The 22,885-nt window shown below is 46.4% G+C and overlaps 1 protein-coding gene and 1 long non-coding RNA gene across 6 annotated transcripts in view; both read left to right on the top strand.

The window, feature by feature from the left end:
- The first annotated feature begins 6,792 nt into the window (after positions 1–6,792).
- Positions 6,793–22,885, top strand: part of LOC307205730 (peptidoglycan recognition protein 3-like) — a 31,684-nt gene continuing 15,591 nt past the window's right edge. The window contains exons 1-2 of one of the 5 annotated variants that reach the window (XM_079958487.1): positions 6,793–6,861; positions 9,609–9,658. In XM_079958487.1, coding sequence (XP_079814613.1) covers positions 9,626–9,658 — 33 coding nt within the window. In that variant the 5' untranslated portion in view covers positions 6,793–6,861; positions 9,609–9,625. Of the gene's footprint in view, positions 6,862–6,894; positions 7,070–9,512; positions 9,659–22,885 lie in introns of those variants that run through there. The other 4 variants (XM_079958486.1, XM_079958488.1, XM_079958491.1 and 1 more) reach the window with 4 other exon arrangements.
- On the top strand, positions 7,306–8,292 carry LOC307205266. Its single transcript, XR_013833966.1, has 3 exons — positions 7,306–7,431; positions 7,507–7,630; positions 7,700–8,292. It is a non-coding gene; the product is annotated as an uncharacterized lncRNA (long non-coding RNA).

The raw sequence follows: 22,885 nt of genomic DNA, 5'->3' as shown, positions 1-22,885 counted from the left end.
ACACTCAAACTCAGGACGCAAGGGAGAAATGTGATAAGAGGAAGGCACGCTGGGCAAATCCACACCATGATCAGCTCCCTCCCGGAAACTAATGTCCCCACTGTGGAAGGACGTGTGGATCCAGAATTGGCCTCCACAGTCACTTACGGACTCATTGTTAAAACTGTGTTTATGGAAGACAATCTTACTTGGCTATGAGTGATCGCCAAATAACGATAACGATAACGGTAACGATATCGATAACGATGACGGTTACGATATCGATAACGATAACGATATAGGTAACGGTAACAATAACGATATCAAATACCGATATCGATGCCGACCATGGTAACGATCACGATCACAGTAACGGTAACAGTAACAGTAACGATATCGGTAACGATAACGATAACAGTAGATAACGATAACGATATCGGTAACGATAACGATAACGGTACGATATCAATATCGATATCGATATCGATAACGGTAACGGTAACGGTAACGGTAACGGTAATGATAATGAAACCCAATGTGACAACTGCACTTTGACACCAGGTGGCGCTGCTGTTTTTTCAGAGCATTTTCAGAGCGTATTTTATAGCTGTGTAAATGCAGCCTTCGAAGGAGGAGGTGGAAAGGCAAGCTCAGGTACTTGTTCTTTTGTTATATACTCCTTTTAGTGAGGAGGGACATGGGTGGCACGTTAAACCACAGAGCCTGGGACTCTTTACCTTTCCCCTTTAGTGGCCAGCTTGAACGGAAATAGCTAGAGGACAGGAGGGGTCAGAAATTGCTGGTCTCTTAGCTGAGCTGACAGTCACTGAAGTCTCTCATCTTAGTCTGATGGAATGTGTGTTTTCAGAAGGCACTTGAGGAAAAAGCCTGTTTTACTGCTGTCTCTCCCTTTGCATTTGCTTCCAGTTTGGGCTGATATTTGGGCCAAGGAAAGGGCTTCCAGCTGCCGACTGCTTAGTCTAAAAATTGCCACCTTGTGCAATAATGAAAATCAGTTCGACAAACAAACCTGCCCAGCTTCTCTTGCCGAACCCAAGAGGAGAAAGAAAAACAACCTGGGCAAAAACAAGAGGGGCAAAATCAGTTTGGGGGAATGGATGACTGCTTGCCTGGAAAACTCCTTGCTTTCACCTTCAAAGAAAGGTGAGAAAGAGGGTGGACACCATAAAGAACCGAGGGAACCGTAGTTTGCCAAGCATGCAGAAGGTTGTTGGGAGAACCTCTTTCCCCTTACAGAGCCACAATTCCCAGACTGGTTTAACAGTCAGTCCATCTTCCCATGGAACTCTGGGAGGGGCCCTCCTAACAACTCTCAGCACCCTTGACAAACTACAGTTCCCAGGATTCTTTTTTGGGGGGAGGCCATGAGTCCATAAAGGGGTATGATACTGCTTTTAATGTACAGTGCAAATGGAGACCCATTTAGCATTTGTCTAAGTGTCTTTCACTTTTAATTAATGTCATCCTTATTTTGTCTTACTGAACCATTTCTTGTCTTTTGCATAGAGAGGCCAACAAATGTTAATAATGATGGCTGGCCTCCGTCATCTCAGGAGGCAACGGAGGAGGGTGCCTTTGGGGGTGAGGTCAAGCTGTTGGAAGGTTGCAGTTCCTGCTGTGGCTGTAGAGACCTATGCGGGAGAGACATGTTTCACTGAAGCTGGGGCAAATGAAGGCATCTGGTTGTGCTATTGCAGATGAACGATGGCATTGTCACTCTGAGCTTCTCCCAGCAGGCATGTCTCCTCTGGTCACTGCTATCGATACATGACTTGACTGCCTGTCTCCAGGCACTGCGGTTATATGCAAGGGATTCCCAACCAGCCGGGTTGATTTTGCAAGCCTTCATGTCATGTTTGCAGACAGCATTGGCCTGCTAATAATAATAATAATAATAATAATAATAATAATAATAACAACACTTGGTTTTGAATGAATGAATCTTTATTTGCATCAGCCACCAGCCTTAGCAATAAAACAACAATACAATGTACAAATAAAAAGTCAGTTATGTAAAATACAGTTCAGGGTTTTGGATCAATAGTCAAATAGTGGGGAAAAACGACTCTTGGTTCTAGCTGTTGGTTTCTGCTCTCTTCACTGTGCAGCGAAGTGCTTGTCACGAGGCAATGTTTACATTCCAGTCAGAGTTGCTGTTGGAGTTTCTCACGGGAAAGGAGACTGGATGTGACGTACACTGGTTTCCTGTTTTTCACTGTTCTCAGTCAGTGTTTCTCTCCGTGCTTTAGAGGAGAGAGAATGCTTTTTCTGCTCTGGCAGAGGCAAGATGTTTTTCTGTAATCTACCAGCTTTGAAACGTAAATAAAGCAATATAGAGTATGTGCACGTATTCCTCATCATTCCGCTGTGCACGGGACACTGCAAACACAACATTTTTGGTTCCGGGCCCAGAAGAACGCAATCAATCTTGGGAATGGGCTCCGGTAATCGGAACAGCGGCAGAGAGACGGACCGGACGCTATCTCTGCGCGTCAAGATGATTGATGAGGTATGTGCTACTGCTCCGGGCAGCCTGCCAGCATCTAATTAATGGCTTTATGGCTGGACTTTGCAATTTTATGTCCGTTTGCCGGGCACAGGCAAAGGATCAAAGGCTGAAGTTCCTATGCTGGGGAAATCGAAAGTAACTTTTAAAAGTGCTTTTGGAATAAAGCAGCTGCAGCAGTGACGCAGCATGATTTAAGGCAGCAGAGAGAAAGCACTTTTGAACTTGCCTTTGGAATGAGGTTTGAGGCAGCCGCAGTTAAGCAGAGTGGCACAGGCTCACAGGCAGAGGCTGTTTTGAACTTACTTTTGGAATGAAGCAGCACAGAAGCAGCTTGTATAAAGCAGCATGATTTAAAGCAGCAGAGATGACGCAGAAGGCTAATGCCAGAGTCATGATGGCTAGCTGCAGAAGGCTGGCTGATGCTTGTGGCACTCAGATTGCTGTTCATGATACTGCTCAGCTCACAGTAGCCCATGATACTGCCATGATTCAGAATGAAGCAGACCGCCAGGGTGATAGCTGCATGGGAAATGGGGAGTCTTCACAGACGTCATCCCAGAGTGCAGTGGAACCACCAGATGGCGCCAAAGCTTTGAAGGCAGTGAAATGCTACTCGTGTGGACGTCTAGGCCATATGAAGAGGGAATGCAAATATCCCAGGGCCAAGACAGAGCAGCACAGCGAAAGCTCATCGCGTGGAAAAGGCCAGAGCAAAGGTAAAGGTCCAGTGTCCAGGACAACGCATCCAAAGCAATGGTCTCATGCTTCACTCCAAAAGTTGCAGAGGTCCAGAAGACGTCTAGATCTTTCTTCGTTGTTGATTCGGCTGCAACCCATCACATGTGCAACGTTAAGCGTTGGACAGCTGAATGAGCGGAAAATTGACGTTTCCTTTAAGAACAAAAGGTGCATCATCACAAAGAAAAATGATTATGTATTGCATGCTGAATATGTTGATCGTTTGTATGTTTTATATTATGATGATGTTGTGCAGGATGACACTTGTTGCATTGCAGGTTCTAACAAAAGTTTGCATGCAGGATGTATTCATGATTTTCATCGAAAATTTGGTCATTTGAATTTTGAGGCAGTATCTAAAATGCCTGCCTTGGTTGAAGGAATGACTATTAAACCCTGCAGGTACCACATGAAGTGCAAGGCATGTGCAGCAAACAAGGTGAAAATGGCTGCGAAAGGTAAGGTGTCTAGTAGGCAAGCTACAGAACCATACCAGGTTGTTCATGCTGATTTGGGTGGAAACAGGTACTTCATGGTTCTCATTGATGCATTTTCCAGGTATATTTATGTGTACAATCTCAAGCAGAAATCAGAGGCTTTTCCTAGGTTCAAGGAATTCTGTGCTTGGTTGGAAAATGTGCATGGTAAGAAGATAAAAATTCTTTTCACTGATCGCGGGGGGGGGGGGAATTCACTTCTCAGCAGTTTGAAGCTTTTCTGTCTGAGAAAGGAATTCAACACGATTTGTCTAGTCCTCGCTCGCCATGGCAGAATGGACTTTACGAGAGGGCAAATCAAACATTGCTTCAAGGGTTAAAAACCTTGCTGCATGATGCCAATCTTCCAGAGAGTTATTGGGCCGAATCTCTCTCGTGTTTTGTTTACAGTTATAATCGCAGGTTATCTTCAGTGATTGGTTGTACCCCCTATGAGAAGATGTTTGGCAAAAAGCCATACATCAAACACATGAAAATTTTTGGTTCTGACATGTGGGTTCACTCACCACAAAGCTCCAAGTTAGACAAGCGTGGTTTGCATGGTATCTTTCTAGGTTATCAGAAAGGGTCTTACAGAATAATGATGACTGACTCTAAGACCATTAAGCTCACAAGAAGTGTTGAGTACAATGCCAAGTGGGGGGAGAATGTGGGAATTTTCCAATGTTACCCTGATGACAGTGATGAGACTGAGGATAGTCAAAAGCAACCACAGCAACCCACACCCACTGATGAAAGTTCTGATTCTGAGTCTGAAACTGAATCAGGTGATTCAGAGGATTTCAAGAGTGCGAAAGCCTCTATGCGACCCTCTGAAAGCTCTGATCAAGAATTGGAGGAACCATTGTTCACAATAGGTCACTTTTCTCCTAAGAAGGAAGAGGAGAGTGTTGAAGACTTAAGGGTAATTCGCAGGTCACAGAGAGCCACAAAAGGCAGACCTCCAAAGAGATTTGCTGATGAGTTTGCCAAGATAGCAGTAACAGCTGTTAAAAGCTCCAAGAAGGTATTTGAACCTTCAAGTTTCCAAGAAATCCAGGATTTGGATTCAAAGGAAGCTGAGCCATGGTTAAATGCCATGAAGGCTGAGCTTGATTCCTTGGAAAGGAACAAAACATGGGAACTTGTTCCAATAGTTCCAGGAATGAAACTGCTTGGAAGCAAATGGGTCTTCAAAGCGAAGACTGATCAAAATGGCAAGATAGTCAGACACAAAGCCAGGTTGGTAGCCAGAGGTTTTGCACAGGTACCAGGTGAAGACTATCACGAGACCTACTCACCCACAGTGAGGTATGAGAGCATTAGGCTTATGCTCAAGCTAGCTGCAGAGGAGAATCTACACATTAGTCACCACGATGTAAATACAGCTTTTCTGTACGGATCTCTAGGTGAATCACTTTATATGCTTCCACCTGATGGCGTACAGGTAAAACAGGGATTTGTTTGTGCTCTGAAAAAGTCCCTTTATGGTCTCAAACAAAGTGCACGGTGTTGGCACACAAAACTCACTGAAGTATTGTTTTCTCTAGGTTTTCAGCAAGGGAAAGCTGATCCATGTGTATTTGTCAAAGAGGAGGGGCAAAAGAAAAGAATGTTGATGATTTATTATTCTTTTGGAAAGATGTCACAATGTGCAATAACACCCTAGCTCAACTAAAAGAACACTTTGACATGAAAGATCTTGGTGAGGTAAACAACTACCTATCTCTGGAAATAGAGAGAGATCAAGATGGTAACATTCTAGTACACCAGTCACGGAAAATTGCTGATGTGTTAAGCAAACTAAACCTGATGGATGCTAACCCTGTAGACACACCGATGACAACAGGTTATCAGGTAGACGACACTGAAGAAGCATTTTCTGACACTACACTGTACAGAAGTGTGCTAGGCAAGCTAAACTTCATTGCCAGATGTTCAAGACCAGACATTGCTGTTAGCTGTAATTTGCTAAGCAGACAAGTCAACAATCCTACTGTTAAGGATTGGAAAGCTCTGAAACGCATAGCGCGCTATTTGAAAGGCACTATGCATTACAGACTGAGATTTAACAATCAGAAGTCTGGTGGTCTTGAGATATTTGCAGATGCAAGTTTTGGAAGTGACACTACAGACAGGAAAAGCATGTCTGGAGTTTGCTACATGTACAATCAGGGTTTATTTGATTGGTCATGCAAGAAGCAAACAACAGTTAGCTTAAGTACTTGTGAAGCTGAACTGAATGCACTGTCTTATTCACTCAAAGATTGTGAATGGTTGTTACAATTGTGCAAAGACATGAAAATTCCTGTCAAATGTCCAATCCAGGTTTACCAGGACAACAAAGCATGTTTGGCTTTGCTGAATTCTGAAGGTTATAAGCAAAGCATGAAGCACTTGCAATTGAAATTGCAACATGCTAGGGAACGTATTCAGAAGGGACTCGTAACGGTGTCCTATATGCCAGGCAATGAAATTCCTGCTGATGTATTGTCCAAGATTGTATCAAGGGTTCAACACTGTACCTATGTGCAGAAGTTGGGTTTGTACTGATATTGTACGAACACGCTGCCCAGTGATGTTCATAGAAAGGGGGAGGATGTTGGTTTCTGCTCGCTTCACTGTGCAGCGAAGTGCTTGTCACGAGGCAATGTTTACATTCCAGTCAGAGTTGCTGTTGGAGTTTCTCACGGGAAAGGAGACTGGATGTGACGTACACTGGTTTCCTGTTTTTCACTGTTCTCAGTCAGTGTTTCTCTCCGTGCTTTAGAGGAGAGAGAATGCTTTTTCTGCTCTGGCAGAGGCAAGATGTTTTTCTGTAATCTACCAGCTTTGAAACGTAAATAAAGCAATATAGAGTATGTGCACGTATTCCTCATCATTCCGCTGTGCACGGGACACTGCAAACACAACACTAGCCTGGCCTTTTTCTCTCGACTCTGTGCTGGGCTGCTCTTTCTAAACTTTCCTGTTAAGAAACTGGTCGAAACTTGAGACACTTCCAGCAGCAAAATCCCTCCTGTCCCCGACTAATTGCCTCCTTGCCTCTTGCAAAACGGGTTACTCGAGATATCTTGCCTTTGGGTTTTGACACACAAGGGCTGGCACAGAACAGCCCGTCTCCCTGGGAAGAAAGAGGTGAGGCCAAACTTTGTCCGAATGGGACCGTGCAGAGTTTTGAGAAAAGCACCACTTTGTGCTTATCGTCCCAAGAAATGCTGTTAGGGGTTGGCTCCAGGAATAGGGGAAAGAGTCTAGGAAGCTGACTCATGCTGAGTCATGCCATTGATCGTTCCAGCTTGGTATTGTCTCAGCATTCACTGGCGCCTGCTCTCTAGGGATTCAGGTGGGGTGTGAGTGTTTTCCAGCCCTGCCTGCAGAGGCCAGGGATTGAAGCTGGGCTTTTTGCAGGTGCTCTACCGGTGAGCCACAGCCCTCCCTCCAAAAATACAGACCCCAGCCTTCGTAATTCTGAACGAAGAACTGATTTACATAGGCATCTGCTGCCATACCTTAAATCAGGGGTTAGCACTTTTTTGTTTTGCCCCCTGCAGGAGACAGGGACCCTTCTGCAGAAATAGCAACAGGTCTTCATCCTGCCGTGACCCCAGACCACTAACTGTCACGGTCCAGTTCACGGGCGATCCAAGTCCCAGCTGGGGACGTCAGGACTGGGGGCAAGATGGCAGGGTGGGAGCAGGAACGGGAGTCCAGAAGCCAGGAGTCAGGAAGCCAAGAGTCCGAGAGTCCAAGAGTTGGGAGTCAAGAAGCCAAGGGTCTGAGGGTCAGAGAGCCGGGAGTCAAGAAGCCAAGGGTCCGAGGGTCAGGAAGCAAGGAGTCAGGGGTCCGAGGATCAAGAAGCGAGGAGTCAAGGAGCCAAACGCAGCAAGGCAGGGAACGTGTTGCTGTGGCAAAGAGCCAAAGGGAAAGGCTGACTTTATATCCCTTCCCGGCTCTTGCCACCAGGTGCTGTGAGTTACCCATCGGCCTCACCTGTGCGGCCGCGCCTTGCCTCTCCAGAACAAACTTAGGAAGGCCCCAGTCCTGCAAAGTCCTATTGGTCCCAGGGCCTGGCTCCTGCACGCACACCTGACACTAACCTTCTGCTCCTGCCTTAAATGAAGTGGCCTCAGTGTGAGGGGGTGACTTCTTGGTTCTCCCCTCCCTTCTGTTGGTTTTCCAGATTCTTCCTTTACAGCACAATCCCGTCTGAATTTAATACAAATCAGGGTCTGTCATTGTGCATCTGCTCTTGATTCACAGTCGCGCTGCATGGTGGGCTTTGTAATACTACAGCTGTTGGTGTTGTTCTTTGGAAGCCATGGTCCACGTCTTCAACAAAGGGCTTTTTGTGGGTTCTGTCTGGTGGTGGTGGTACGAATATAAGTGAACACAATAGAACTCCCATGTTCAATTATTATATCGCTGAAAACTCAATTCTGGGAGGCAGACAATAGGGGGAAGGGAGCTCTTGCCTTCAGGCCCTGCATGAGAGTTCCTTGGGGGCATCTGGTCAACCATGACTGGATCCTCAGCCTTTGTAGAGTTGTGTGTGTGTTTGAGGTTGAATCCTGACGAGACAGAAGTACTGGGGGGACAGTACTTTGGGGGGACAGGAGGCGGGTGGGTGTGGAGGACTCCCTGGTCCTGAATGGGGTAACTGTGCCCCTGAAGGACCAGGTGCGCAGCATGGGAGTCATTTTGGACTCACAGCTGTCCATGGAGGCGCAGGTCAATTCTGTATCCAGGGCAGCTGTTTACTAGCTCCATCTGGTACGCACGATGAGACCCTCCCTGCCCGTGGACTGTCTCACCAGAGTGGTGCATGCTCTGGTTATCTCCTGCTTGGACTACTGCAATGCGCTCTACGTGGGGCTGCCTTTGAAGGCGACCCGGAAACTATAGCTAATTCAGAATGTGGCAGCTAGACTGGTGACTGGGAGCGGCTGCCGAGACCACATAACACCGGTCTTGAAAGACCTACATTGGCTCACAGTACGTTTCCGAGCACAATTCAAAGTGTTGGTGCTGACCTTGAAAGCCCTAAATGGCCTCGGTCCTGTATACCTGAAGGAGCGTCTCCACCCCCATCGTTCTGCCTGGACACTGAGGTCCAGCTCCAAGGGCCTTCTGGCGGTTCCCTCACTGTGAGAAGCTAAGTTACAGGGAACCAGGCAGAGGGCCTTCTCGGTAGTGGCACCCACCCTATGGAACACCCTCCCATCAGATGTCAAAGAGAAAAACAACTACCAGACTTTTAGAAGACATCTGAAGGCAGCCCTGTTTAGGGAAGCTTTTAATGTCTGATGCATTACTGTATTTTAATATTTTGTTGGAAGCTGCCCAGAGTGGCTCGGGAAGCCCAGTCAGATGGGCGGGGTATAAAAATTATTATTATTATTGTGATCCAGCAGAGATCTTCTTATGCCCACTGTCACGATTGTCCTCAGCGCTAGCTGATAATGTATGGAAGTTCTCCAGACTTGAACATCTAAATTAGCTGGAGAAAAGCTTGCTAGAGCCCACATCATGTTACTGTGTGACCTTTACAGAAGCTTACAATGACAATGTGGACCCAACGGCAACAAAACATTGCATCATCAACATGCTACATAACCAGTTGAATCCCATCCCCACCCCCACCAGAACAAACCAATCCAAACATGGGTAGACAATCAGTGCAGGTGACTTACAACAGCCAGTTATGTAGGGGGGAAATCAGACACACTCAGATACAAGCAAACATGGAGAATTTAAAAATGCCACGCTTTTTGACCCTTGCTCATTAGCACCGCACGATTCTATTTGGTGACCTTCAACAGGACTAGTGCATCGCACACCCATAATCATCCTTGAATCCCTTGCTTGATTTGATTCTGATTTAGATTCAGCCACCTGACTGATGGACCACCTTTTGGAGCAAGCTACCTCCTCGGTGAGTATTTTTCTTTCCTACAGCCAGGGGGCTGATTCTCTTGGGATCTCTGTTTGGTGGATATTGCAAATTTTATGACATTGCAGGTGCAAATGCGTGCTCTGTGTGATCTCTCACCCTTGGCTCTTCTTGATAAACATTAGAGCATAGCAAGTATTTCTGACATAGTTTGAAAAGGCCAAAATTGGTTTTCTCTCTCTCCAAATAATCTTTATTAGTTTTTCAATTAGGTACTCCACATACACATATTGTATTACATTTTACATTTATACTTGCTCTTCAGAGCTGATTTTCCTCCTTCCTTCTTCTGGTTTTTTATATCACATATAATTTTATCACATTATTTTCTTCCATTTTATATCTTGTTATTCATTTTCCATATGTGTCCATAGTGTATCCAAAAACAAATAAGTCCTCATGTTTATACCATTCTTGCTGTTTGTCTGTATTCATTTATTTGAATTCATTTTTGAAGAGGAGCTCAATGATCTTAAACACAAAACAATGTGGTCCCTTACAACTCTGCAATTATATGATTCTATGGTTGAGGATGATGGGATTTGGAGACCAGCGACATTATGGCCCTTCCCAAAACACAATAATAACCAAAACACAGACACCCTTTTGCATTTGCTGTTCTCTGGATTTTGCAAGGAAGTTCTCCATCCAAACCACGTTTAAACAAACACAATCTATTAAGGGAAAGTGTCCATAAGGATGAATATATTAGCAAAAACGACATGCAAAATACATTCCATCTGGGGGAATTGCTTGCAAAAAGATGCACCATATTAAGAACTGCACACAAAAATGTCCTTATTGGGATAAATTCACACTAAAATGCTGGTGAATTTTTACGAGGATTACAAAACCCCATAGAAGCACCTTTCTGCAGAACTGTAAAGAACTGATTTTAAAGTGGGGGAAAGATGAGAGACGTGAAACTGACAGATCCGTCCCTACTGAGTGAATGAAGCCCAATTCACACTATACGTTTTAAGCAATCTTATGCCACTTTAAAGAGGCATGGCTTCCTCTAAAGAATTCTGGGAACTGCAGTTTGTTAAGGGTGCTGAGAATTGCCAGGAGACCCCATATCTCCCTCACAGAGCTACAGTTCCCAGAGTTCTCTGGGAGGAGGGATAGATAGATAATTTATTACAGTCAAAGAGGTATTGCTTGCTAATCCACTCTGAGAATTGTAACTCTGCTGAGGGGAAAATGTGTCTCCTAACTCTCAACACCCTTAATAAGTTTGCAAGAGTCTTTGGGGGAAGCCAAGCAGTATGATATCAGACCCTCCTAGTGTCCCTATTTTCAGGGACAGTCCTGGATTTGCAGATGCGGTCCTGGTTTCTGGTTTGATCCCGGAATCTCCCGCTTTTCCTTAGGACGTCCCTCTTTTCATCGGAAATATGTCGGAGGCTATGGAGTTATGTGACCCCTTGTATAGATAAGTAACAATACAACCTTTAGAAGACATCTGAAGGCAGCCTTGTACAGTATAGGAAAGTTTTAAAATGTGTGATGATGATCATGGAAGCTGCCCAGGTTAGCTGGAGCAACCCAGTGAGATGAGTGGGGTATAAATAATAGTTGTTGTTGTTGTTGTTGTTGTTATGGAATAAGGCACCCCTTATTCCATTGGGGAAAATGTTGAAGGGTCTGTGATATTGCTTCACATGTATATTGCGGATGGAACCTGAGTTTGGCCTTTGCTTCTCATGCTTCCCTTGCATTTAGACTGCTGCTGCAAGATGGCGATTTTGGGGGGTGCTCCCGTTATCTCTCAGCTCCTCTGGCTGCTTACCAGCAGAAGCAGGGTGGCAAGATATAGTTGCATGTTCTGTCTGGCCTTATTCCTCTTTAATTAGCTGGATTCCCTGAGGTGCCCCATTCTACAGTAGCGCTGATCAGTAGAGACTTGATTTTATTGGAGGCTCTTCAAGTTTCCTCCCAAACCAGTAGTGCCTGTGGAGTCTGATTCTAGCATAAGAAAAGGAGAAATGGGCATATCTGATGCAACGAGAGGTCTTTGGCAATAAAAGCTGGGATGTTGTGATCCTGGGGTTGACACAGAATGCTCTGTTCTCATCTTGGTGGGACCGTTAGATCAACCTAGTCGGGAGTGAAAGAACTGAGGGATGTATCCGAGTGGGTTGGGATGGGGGAGAAGTTTGATTGACAGGTGAGCCCACCTCATCCGCAGTTTCCAAAACCTCGTGGAGACATAGAGGGAGCCATCCTTTGAAATTTACATTTCTCTGAACTTTGCAATGCGGTTCGCCTGTCAACTCGTGCATACAAAAATCATAGACCCAGCCAATTGCAGAGTTGGAAAGGGCCACAAAGGTCATCTAGTCCAAACCCCTGCAAAGCGTGAATCTTTTTTGCCCAGTGTGGGGCTCGAACCCATGACGATGAAATTAAGAGTCTCATTCTCTACTGTCAGAGCTATCTCGAACATACTAGAGCAAAGTGTTCGCTACAAAAAATATATATATTCATGAAAATAACATCCAATTTTTTTATTTTGTGCTAAAAAAAGAGAGGGAATGTTTATCGAACCCCCAGTGGGCTCTACCATAACCTTCTCCCCCGCTCCCAAATTGGTTGTTGCTATTTAATAATAATAATAATAATAATAATAATAATAATAATTTATTATTTGTACCCCGCCCATCTGGCTGGGTCTCCCCAGCCACTCTGGGCGGCTTCCATAAAAACCAAAAATACACTAAAATATCACAGATTAAAAACTTCCCTGAACAGGGCTGCCTTAAGATGTCTTCTGAATGTCAGGTAGTTATTTATTGCTTTGACATCTGATGGGAGGGCGTTCCACAGGGCAGGCGCCACGACCGAGAAGGCCCTCTGCCTGGTTCCCTGTAGCTTTGCTTCTCGCAATGAGGGAACCGCCAGAAGGCCCTCGGCACTGGACCTCAGCGTCCGGGCAGAACGATGGAGGTGGAGACGCTCCTTCAGGTATACTGGGCCGAGGCCGTTTAGGGCTTTAAAGGTCAACACCAGCACTTTGAATTGTGCTCGGAAACATACTGGGAGCCAATGTAGGTCTTTCAAGACCGGTGTTATGTGGTCTCGGCGGCCGCCCCCAGTCACCAGTCTAGCTGCCGCATTCTGGATTAGTTGTAGTTTCCGAGTCACCTTCAAAGGTAGCCCCACGTAGAGCGCATTGCAGTAGTCCAAGCGGGAGATAACTAGAGCATGCACCACTCTGGCGAGACAGTCCGCAGGCAGGTAGGGTCTCAGCCTGCGTACCAGGTGGAGTTGGTAGACAGCTGCCCTGGATACAGAATTGACCTGCGCCTCCATGGACAGCTGTGAGTCCAAAATGACTCCCAGGCTGCGCACCTGGTCCTTCAGGGGCACAGTTACCCCATTCAGGACCAGGGAGTCCTCCACACCAGCCCGCCCCCTGTCCCCCAAAAACAGTACTTCTGTCTTGTCAGGATTCAACCTCAATCCATTAGCCGCCATCCATCCTCCAACCGCCTCCAGGCACTCACACAGGACCTTCACCGCCTTCACTGGTTCTGATTTGAAAGAGAGGTAGAGCTGGGTATCATCTGCATATTGATGAACACCCAGTCCAAACCCCCTGATGATCTCTCCCAGCGGCTTCATATAGATGTTAAAAAGCATGGGGGAGAGGACGGAACCTTGAGGCACCCCACAAGTGAGGGCCCAGGGGTCTGAACACTCATCCCCCACCACCACTTTCTGAACACGGCCCAGGAGGAAGGAGCGAAACCACTGTATAACAGTGCCCCCAGCTCCCAGCCCCTCTAGACGGTCCAGAAGGATGTTATGGTCGATTGTATCAAAGGCCGCTGAGAGATCCAGCAGAACTAGGAAACAACTCTCACCTTTGTCCCTAGCTCGCCGGAGGTCATCAACCAGCGCGACCAAGGCAGTTTCAGTCCCATGATGAGGCCTGAATCCCGATTGGAAGGGATCCAAATGGTCCGCATCCTCCAGGCGTGCCTGGAGTTGTTCAGCAACCACGCGCTCAATCACCTTGCCCAAGAAAGGAAGATTTGAGACTGGGCGATAGTTGGCCATACTGGCCGGGTCTAAAGACGGTTTTTTAAGAAGCGGTTTAATGACCGCCTCTTTCAGCGGATCTGGGAATGTTCCCTCACAGAGGGAAGCATTCACCACCCCGCAGAGCCCATCGCCCAGCCCTTCCCGGCTTGCTTTTATTAGCCAGGATGGGCAAGGATCCAGGAGACAGGTGGTTGGTTTCACGCGTCCAAGCAGCCTGTCCACATCCTCGGGGGTAACGGATTGAAATTGATTCCATGCAACTTGACCAGACAGAGCTCTAGCACTCTCCCGCCCCGGCACTGCTCCCACGGTGGTGTCTAGCTCCCTCCGAATATGAGTGATTTTATCTGCAAAAAACTTTGCAAAATCGTTGCAGGAGATCTTGGGGTCTTTACAAGGCCCCGGTGGTAAAGGTGGTTCCGTTAAATTACGAACCACCTGAAAGAGTCTCCTGCTACTATTTTCTGCAGATGCAATAGAGGCGGCGAAGAAAGTCTTCTTCGCCGTCGCTATCGCCACTTGGTAGGCTCGACGTTGAGCTCTAACCTGTGTCCGGTCAGATTCAGAGTGAGTTTTTTGCCACCGACGCTCTAGCCGTCTCAGCGATTGTTTCATCGCCCTCAGCTCCGAAGAAAACCACGGAGCTGTCCGGGCTCCATGCAATCGGAGAGGGCGCTTCGGAGCCAGACAGTCGATAGCCCTGGTTAACTCCGCATTCCAGCGGGCCACCAGGGAATCAGCTGAAAGGCCATCAACATGGGATAAAGCATCCCCTACCACTCTCTGGAAACCATTTGGATCCATTAAGTGGCGGGGGCGGACCATCCGAATTGGTCCCACCTCCCTGCAGAGGGGATGGGTCGCAGAGAAGTCCAGTTGCACCAGGAAGTGATCTGACCATGGCACTTCTTTTGTGTATGTCACTTGTAAGGGACGCAGGTGGAGCTGTGGGTTAAACCACAGAGCCTAGGACTTGCTGATCAGAAGGTCGGCAGTTCGAATCCCCGCGATGGGGTGAGCTCCCGTTGCTCGGTCCCAGCTGCTGCCAACCTAGCAGTTCGAAAGCATGCCAGTGCAAGTAGATAAATAGGTACCGCTCAGGTGGGAAAGTAAACGGCCTTTCCATGCGCTGATCTGGTTTGCCAGAAGCGGCTTAATCATGCTGGCCACATGACCTGGAAGCTGTACGCCGGCTCCCTTGGCCAATAAAGCGAGATGAGCGCTACAACCCTAGAGTCGTCTGTGACTGGACTTAACGGTCAGGGGTCCCTTTACCTTTATGTCACTTGTAAAAGGGAGTCCTTGGAGCACCTCACAATTGCCTGACCTTGACTCCCATAGCAAGAGACTTCAGCCAGGAGATAGAAGCAAAACAGCGGCCTGTAGGCCTGATCTTTATTGTCGCAACAAGACTTCTCACTACCACAAAGATGAAGCAGCCAGAAGCCCCCGACAATGGTTACATCTGTTTTTTTAAAGTTTCCCAAAGTTTCCCATAATGCATTTCCAGAAGCATCAACACGACATCATAGAGAAGTCACAGAAAAGGTGTGCTGTCAGGTAGAACCAGAGATCCAGACATGCCCTGTCACGCAAATATACAGTCAAACCCCCGTTGTTGAACGTAATCCGTTCCGGAAGCGTGTTCAACTTCCAAAACGTTCGGAAGCTCCTGCAGCCAATCGGAACGTTCGGGTTCCAAAGAACGTTCGCAAACTGGAACACTCACTTCCGGGTTTGCGGCGTTTGGGAGCCAAAACGTCCGACTCACGAGGCTTTCAGAATCCAAGGTACGACTGTACCGGGTTGTGGACATGATCCGTGCAGGAGGTACGTTCTCAACCCGCAGTGTTTGCCACCCGCCGTGTCTGTGCATGTGTGGGTCACGAGTCAGCACTTCTGCGCATGTGCAAAGCTTGATTTATCACTTCTGTGCATGCGCGAGCGCCGAAACCCGGAAGTAACCCGTTCCAGTACTTCCAGGTTCAGTGCGGTGCGTAACCCGAAAACGCACAACCTGAAGTTTCTGTAACCCGAGGTATGGACTGTACTCTGAAAGAGTGCATGTCTTCCGGCTGGTATGCTAAACAGCAACATGTCCAATGGCAACATTTTTGCTGCCGATCCCTGTTATGGGCGGTGAGTGAGGCTCATTCCACCTCAGAGCGAAAACTGGGGGAGGTTACAACACCAATGCCTTTCTTTGATCTTTGAAATGTTGGTGTACCTGGTATAGCCACCACCCCATGGCTTCAGTTCAGATGAGCCCTGATTCGTCCTGGAGTGGGGAAATGTCTGTACACCCTGGTGAGTTCGGAGAAGCGGGTGTGCCTCTCTCTCTGTGAAAACTTGACAGCCGTGGCCTGATTTTTCTTCGTCAGCCACCCTTCTTAATATGCACCCAGTGGAATTGTATGGGGAGTTGATGTTCACTCTGGAACCCCTCTGAAATTGTGGGGGCTCTGTAGGAATACTTCTGTTGAACCTGCAAAGCAAGTGAGAGCGGACATGGTGCCATAGCAGAACGAAATGATGGTGGTGGGGATGATGATGATAGTAAGAATAGCAATAATATTTATTTATTTATTATTATTATTATTTTGAAATAATTTTTTATTTGGTTTCCAAAAATATAAACATACCACAAAAACAATTCCGAATCCTAATGTCGAGATCACTTTGAATCTCCTGACTTCCTCCCCATCCCTTCCATGCGCCCTATTAATGCTATTTTCAACTGCATATCACTACTTCTTCAATAATAATATTTATATGCTGTCCGTCTGATAGGGTTGCCCCAGCCATGTCAGGAGTGCAGCCTACACTCGAGTAGGACCCTGGCAGAGACACATGCCCGACTGGCATGTTCTCTCCCTCCTGGTCAATCATTAAGGAGCTTCAAAAGCTTTCTTCTGCCCAAACATCACAGCGATCGATGCCAACAGACATCGGCACACACAGGGATCCGCAGAGTCTGCACAGTTCATGTGACAGAACCCCAGCAACTCAGCATTTTGTCTAATCTACTTTATTTACATATAAACACACATTGAGCACTGCAACATGGCTCCCTTTCTCTCTAGCATCAGACAGCAAAGAGAAAAAGAACAATAATCCCACTTCACGGAACACAGTAACACAAACATCCTGTCTCCGTCACTTCCCACTCTGTGGAGTCAAAACGTATACTGTCATGTGATAGACAACAATCCCATGACTGCAATCTTAGAGCAGGAATTCTAACAAGCCACTCGCGGCGGCTCATGATAAAGAAAATAGTAAAAACACAATACAGCACCATACACAGTAAACTTCCCTGAACAAGGGCTTCATGCGGAGCTCTGGAGCTGGCTGCCTGGCCTGTTGCCATCTTAACCTGAAGCCCAGGTGTGCATGAAGTAGGCGAGGACATAACAATAGGCTGCTGGATCAGGCCCATCTAGTCCAGCATCTTATTTTCAAAGTGGCCAACCAGATGCATATGGGAGCTCTGAAACAGGACCTGGACAAAATGGCCCTTTCTCCTCCTGCATTTTCCAGCCAATGGTACTCAGAAGTAGTGATGCCTCCAACTGGGGAGGTAGAACCCAGGCGTCATGGCTAGCAGCCATGAAATCGTCTAATCCTCTTTGAAAACTGTGTAAGTTGGTGACATTGCTGCCTCCTGTGGAGGTGAGTTCCATAGTTTAACAATGGGCAGCATGATAATAATAATAATAATAATTTATTATTTATACCCCGCCCATCTGGCTGGGTTTCCCCAGCCACTCTGGGCAGCTTCCAACAAAGTATTAAAATATAGAGGTCTGTTAAACATTAAAACCTTCCCTAAACAGGGCTGCCTTCAGATGTCTTCTAAAAGCCTGGTAGTTGTCTTTCTCATTGACATCTGGTGGGAGGGCGTTCCACAGGGCGGGTGCCACTACCAAGAAGGCCCTCTGCCTGGTTCCCTGTAACTTGGCTTCTCGCAGTGAGGGCACCGCCAGAAGGCCCTTGGAGCTGGACCTCAGTGTCCGGGCAGAACGATGGGGGTGGAGACGCTCCTTCAAGTATACTGGACCGAGGCCGTTTAGGGCTTTAAAGGTCAGCACCAACACTTTGAATTGTGCTCGGAAACGTACTGGGAGTCAATGTAGATCTTTCAAGACTGGTATTATGTGATCTCGGCGGCCGCTCCCAGTCACCTCAGTTTCCTGTATCTTTCACTACCCCCTCGCATTTTGCTTGCCTTCTCTCCCCCGCTATTTGTAAGGCCTCGTTGGACAGCCACTTTGCTTTCTTGCATTTCCTTTTCATTGGGATGGTTTTAGTTGCTGCCTCCTGTATAATGTTACGAGCCTCCATCCATAGTTCTTCAGGCACTCTGTCCACCAAATCTAAATCCTTAAACCTGTTCCTCACTTCCACTGTGTATTTATAAGGGATTTGATTTAGATTGTATCTTACCGGCCCAGTGGTTTTTCCTACTTTCTTCAGTTTAAGCTTGAATTTTGCTATAAGAAGCTGATGATTTGAGCCACAGTCAGCTCCAGGTCTTGTTTTTGCTGACTGTATAGAGCTTCTCCATCTTTGGCTGCAGAGAATATAATCAATCTGATTTCGATGCTGCCCATCTGGTGTTGTCCATGTGTAGAGTCGTCTCTTGTGTTGTTGGAAAAGAGTGTTTGTGATGACCAGCTTGTTCTCTTGACAGAACTCTATTAGCTTTTGCCCTGCTTCGTTTTGAACTCCAAGGCCAAACTTGACAGTTGTTCCTTTTATCTCTTGACTCCCTACTTTAGCATTCCAATCCCCTATAATGAGAAGAACACCCTTCTTTGGTGTAATTTCTAGAAGGTATTGTAAGTCTTCATAGAATTGGTGTATTTCAGTTTCTTCAGCACCAGTGGTTGGTGCATAAACTTGGATTACTGTGATGTTAAAAGGTCTGCCTTGGATTCGTATCGAGATAATTCTATCACTTTTGAGATTGCATCCCAGTACAGCTTTCGCCACTCTTTTGTTGACTATGATGTCAATATTTATTCTTGACCCAGGATGTCAATATTTATTCTTGCCATCTCATTTTTGACCACATCCAACTTACCAAGGTTCATGGTTCTTACATTCCAGGTTCCTATGCAATATTTTTCTTTACAGCATTGGACTTTCCTTTCGCTTCCAGGCATATCCGCAACTGAGCGTCCTTTCGGCTTTGGCCCAGCCGCTTCATCAGCTCTGAATCTACTTGTACTTGTCCTCCGCTCTTCCTCAGTAGCGTGTTGGACGCCTTCCGACCTGAGGGGCTCATCTTCCAGCGTCATAACTTTTATATGCCTGTTGTCTTTGCCCATGGAGTTTTCTTGGCAGGGATACTGGAGTGGCTTGCCGGTTCGTCCTCCAGGTGGATCACGTTTGGTCAAAACTCTCCACTATGACCTGTCCATCTTGGGTGGCCCTGCACGGCATAGCTCACCCAATTTTAAGCTCCTGTAATTCATTTGTAGCCTTTTCAATACTTGTCTCACACCTGATGTCAAAGGTATTGGTGGTTTATGGGTGTCGTTTGTGAGGAACAGCCTCATGGGTCAAATCTGGGCTGAACAAGGCCTGTGGGCTGGTAGTTCCCCATCAGTTCAATGGTAACAAGGTTACTCTGGGAGTTTTGCTGGGGTAATGAAAAGGGGCCAGAATTTGGCCTCTTAGCCTCCCCTGAGAAGTGGACACAGAGCAATGGTTCCAAACTACAAGAAAGAAGATTCCACCTAAACATTAGGAAGAACTTCCGGACAGTAAGAGCTGTTCGACAGTGGAATTTGCTGCCAAGGAGTGTGGTGGAGTCTCCTTCTTTGGAGGTCTTTAAGCAGAGGCTTGACAACCATATGTCAGGAGTGCTCTGATGGTGTTTCCTGCTTGGCAGGGGGTTGGACTCGATGGCCCTTGTGGTCTCTTCCAACTCTATGATTCTATGATTCTATGATGTGCACACACAGCAATCTGGTTTAAGAGGAAACAGACTGCAGATTGCTCAGGATAGTGTTGCATTCTTGCACAATTTCCTCAAGCTGGGTTTTCCCTTGATAGTGCAAGCTGGTTTTAAAACAAAAGGCCACCAGTTTTAACCGGTTTTTCTCATAATAATAAAAAAAATCAGTTGGATGGGGCAACATTCCTCAGTGAGGCAGATTTGAGAGCAAAGGGAAAGAGCAGTCCTTGGAAGGTGAATCAGCTCAGCAAAAGACGCCCTTATGCAATGTAAATGTATGTTTGAAATGTAGGCACAGTCTGAGAAGCAGGGCGTTGAATAGCATAAAAAATACACAATAATATAAATAAGGTAAAGGTAAAGGGAGCCCTGACCATTAGGTCCAGTCATGGCCGACTCTGCGGTTGCGGCGCTCATCTCGCTTTACTGGCCGAGGGAGCCGGCGTACAGCTTCCGGGTCATGTGGCCAGCAGGACTAAGCCACTTCTGGTGAACCAGAGTAGCGCATGGAAACGTTGTTTACCTTCTTGCCGGAGCGGTACCTATTTATCTACTTGCACTTTGATGTGCTTTCAAACTGCTAGGTTGGCAGGAGCAGGGGCCAAGCAACGGGACTCACCCCGTCACGGGGATTCGAACCGCCGACCTTCTGATCGGCAAGTCCTAGGCTCTGTGGTTTAACCCAAAGCGCCACCCACATCCCTTAATATAAATAAACTGGTGTTATAAGAAAAACTGCTCCCTTTCCCTTATGGCGTATTCCGGAGCCCATATTGAGTCTTTAAGTGGGCTCTATATCAGTAGGAGAAAATAACAGAGGCCAACCAGAGTGCTGCTGCTGCTGCTGTTGTTGTTGTTTAGTCATTTAGTTGTGTCCGACTCTTCATGACCCCACGGACCAGAGCACGCCAGGCACTCCTGTCTTCCACTGCCTCCCGCAGTTTAGTCAAACTCATGCTGGTAGCTTCAAGAACACCGTCCCAGGGTCTTATCCTCTGTCGTCCTGTTCTCCTTGTGCCCTCCATCTTTCCCAACATCAGGGTCTTCTCCAGGGAGTCTTCTTTTCGCATGAGGTGGCCAAAGTATTGGAGCCTCAGCTTCAGGATCTGTCCTTCCAGTGAGCACTCAGGGCTGATTTCCTTCAGAATGGATCTGTTTGATCTTCTTGCAGTCCATGGGACTCTCAAGAGTCTCCTCCAACACCATAATTCAAAAGCATCAATTCTTCGGCGAACAGCCTTCCTTATGGTCCAGCTCTCACTTCCATACATCACTGCTGGGAAAACCATAGCTTTAACTATACAGACCTTGTTGGCAAGGTGATGTCTCTGCTTTTTAAGATGCTGTCTAGTATACACCAGAGTATACTGAGAAGCAAAGCGGCTAGTAAGCCTGATCTTTATTCAAAGAACAGTTGCAATGGGGTCCCTACTCACCATACACAGGAGGGAGAAGAACCCCAAACAGTGGTGTGCAAGCTCTTATATAGACTTTTGAAATTGTCCACCCTGTAGCCCAAGACCATTCCCCCCAAAAATCATATTCATCCATCAAAGAAGGAGACGGTCTACAGCAGAAATCCTGTCTGCCAGGATACCTGATAATGGTTACTGATTGCATTACCTGGGCAGCCTGGCCATTTTTTGTGTGATGGCTAATTCTTTAGTTCCTGAATCCAGGTCACAGGCTCACCCTAATCATATACAAATACATCCTTAAGACAGGATTTGCAAGCAAAAAGACAGTGGGAAGGCTTTCCCCATTTGCCTCCCTTTCTGCAGAGGAATATTTGAGGTCAATGGGAGAGTAAAAATGGCTTCAGGATTGCTCTCTTGTACTATTTCAGACACATGGTTCATGTATTTTGATATGTGTGCATTTATGAATATTTATTCTATATCTGAGACCTTAAAGTTCTTATAACACTGGGTTGCCCCAGCCACTCTGGGTGGCACCCAATGTATATAAAAACATAATAAAACATTAAATGTTTAAAACCTTCCTATACAGGGCTACCTTCAGATGTCTTTTAGAGGTTGCATAGTTATTTATCTCCTTGGCTCAGGGGTCACATAACTATATACCCTCCAACATTTCTCTGATTGAAAATAGGGACGTCCTAAGGAAAACTGGGACCAAATTAGAAACTAGGATGGCTTCTGAAAATCTGGGACTGTCCCTGGAAAATACGGACATTTGGAGGGGCTGATATTGTGGCTGGAGGTGGGTGGGTGAGGAGAAACTGTAGGCTCTTTCTTTTTATTTCCTGTAGGAAAAGAGAATTTGATGAGCATTTGGGGAATATTTGTTGCCACCTGGTGGCACAATCGAAGAATGCAAGGTTTTTCTGCAAGTGGAGATACTATTTTTTGCAGATCAGAGAGCACTCAGGTTTTGCCCACAATCAGTGCCGGATTTAAATATAAGCTAAACAAACTATAGCTTAGGGCCCCACTCTCTTGGGGGACCCTAAAAAATTTAAAGGAAAAGCAGCAACCTGGATGTACATTTCCAAAATATAAGATAAAAAACAAATAAAATAAAACCTACATAGAGCAACCGTGTTTTGCGTTGTGTAGGCTCCTAATGGATAATAGCAGGCGGGGTAATTAATGGACCCCGCCTGCTAGCCTGCTCCCTCAAATATCACTGGTTTGCTCATTTCCATATATAGAGTGCCTACATTCTGCATGGACCAGTTGCATGGCAAGATGTGCAAATGGCTTGAGATACCTATTGGATCCATAAATTTCCATATAGCATATATTCAACACAAAAAACAGCGACAGTTTGTTGTTGACAAAGGACAGCTGGACATATAAAGGGCCCCATTACCTTCCGTAGCCCAGGGCCTCATCAAACCTAAATCTGGCCTTGCCCACAATGTCAGCTTTATTAAAATAAACCAATTTTAAATTAATATAATACAAATGTACAAAAAAATCATAGAAGGTTCCAAAGTTCTACTTAGCGGCTTGCGGTCTCTATTGGCTCATGAGCAGGAGTGAAGGCGGACATGCACTCTGGACTTTAAGAAGGTCAATTTCCGAAAGCTTAAAGAACTAACGGGTGAGATAGCGTGGTCAGAAATACTCAAAGAGAAGAAATCCAAGATAGATGGGAGTTGCTTGAAGGTGAATAACTCCTAAGTTAGGTTGCTGCCTTCAGGTGTGGTGGAGATTGGGTGGCGAGTT

Source organism: Podarcis cretensis, assembly GCF_951804945.1.
Source record: "Podarcis cretensis genome assembly, chromosome: 16".
NCBI classification, from domain to species: domain Eukaryota; kingdom Metazoa; phylum Chordata; class Lepidosauria; order Squamata; family Lacertidae; genus Podarcis; species Podarcis cretensis.
Note: the sequence above shows the minus strand (reverse complement) of the source record. Positions and strands in the feature narration are given on the sequence as shown.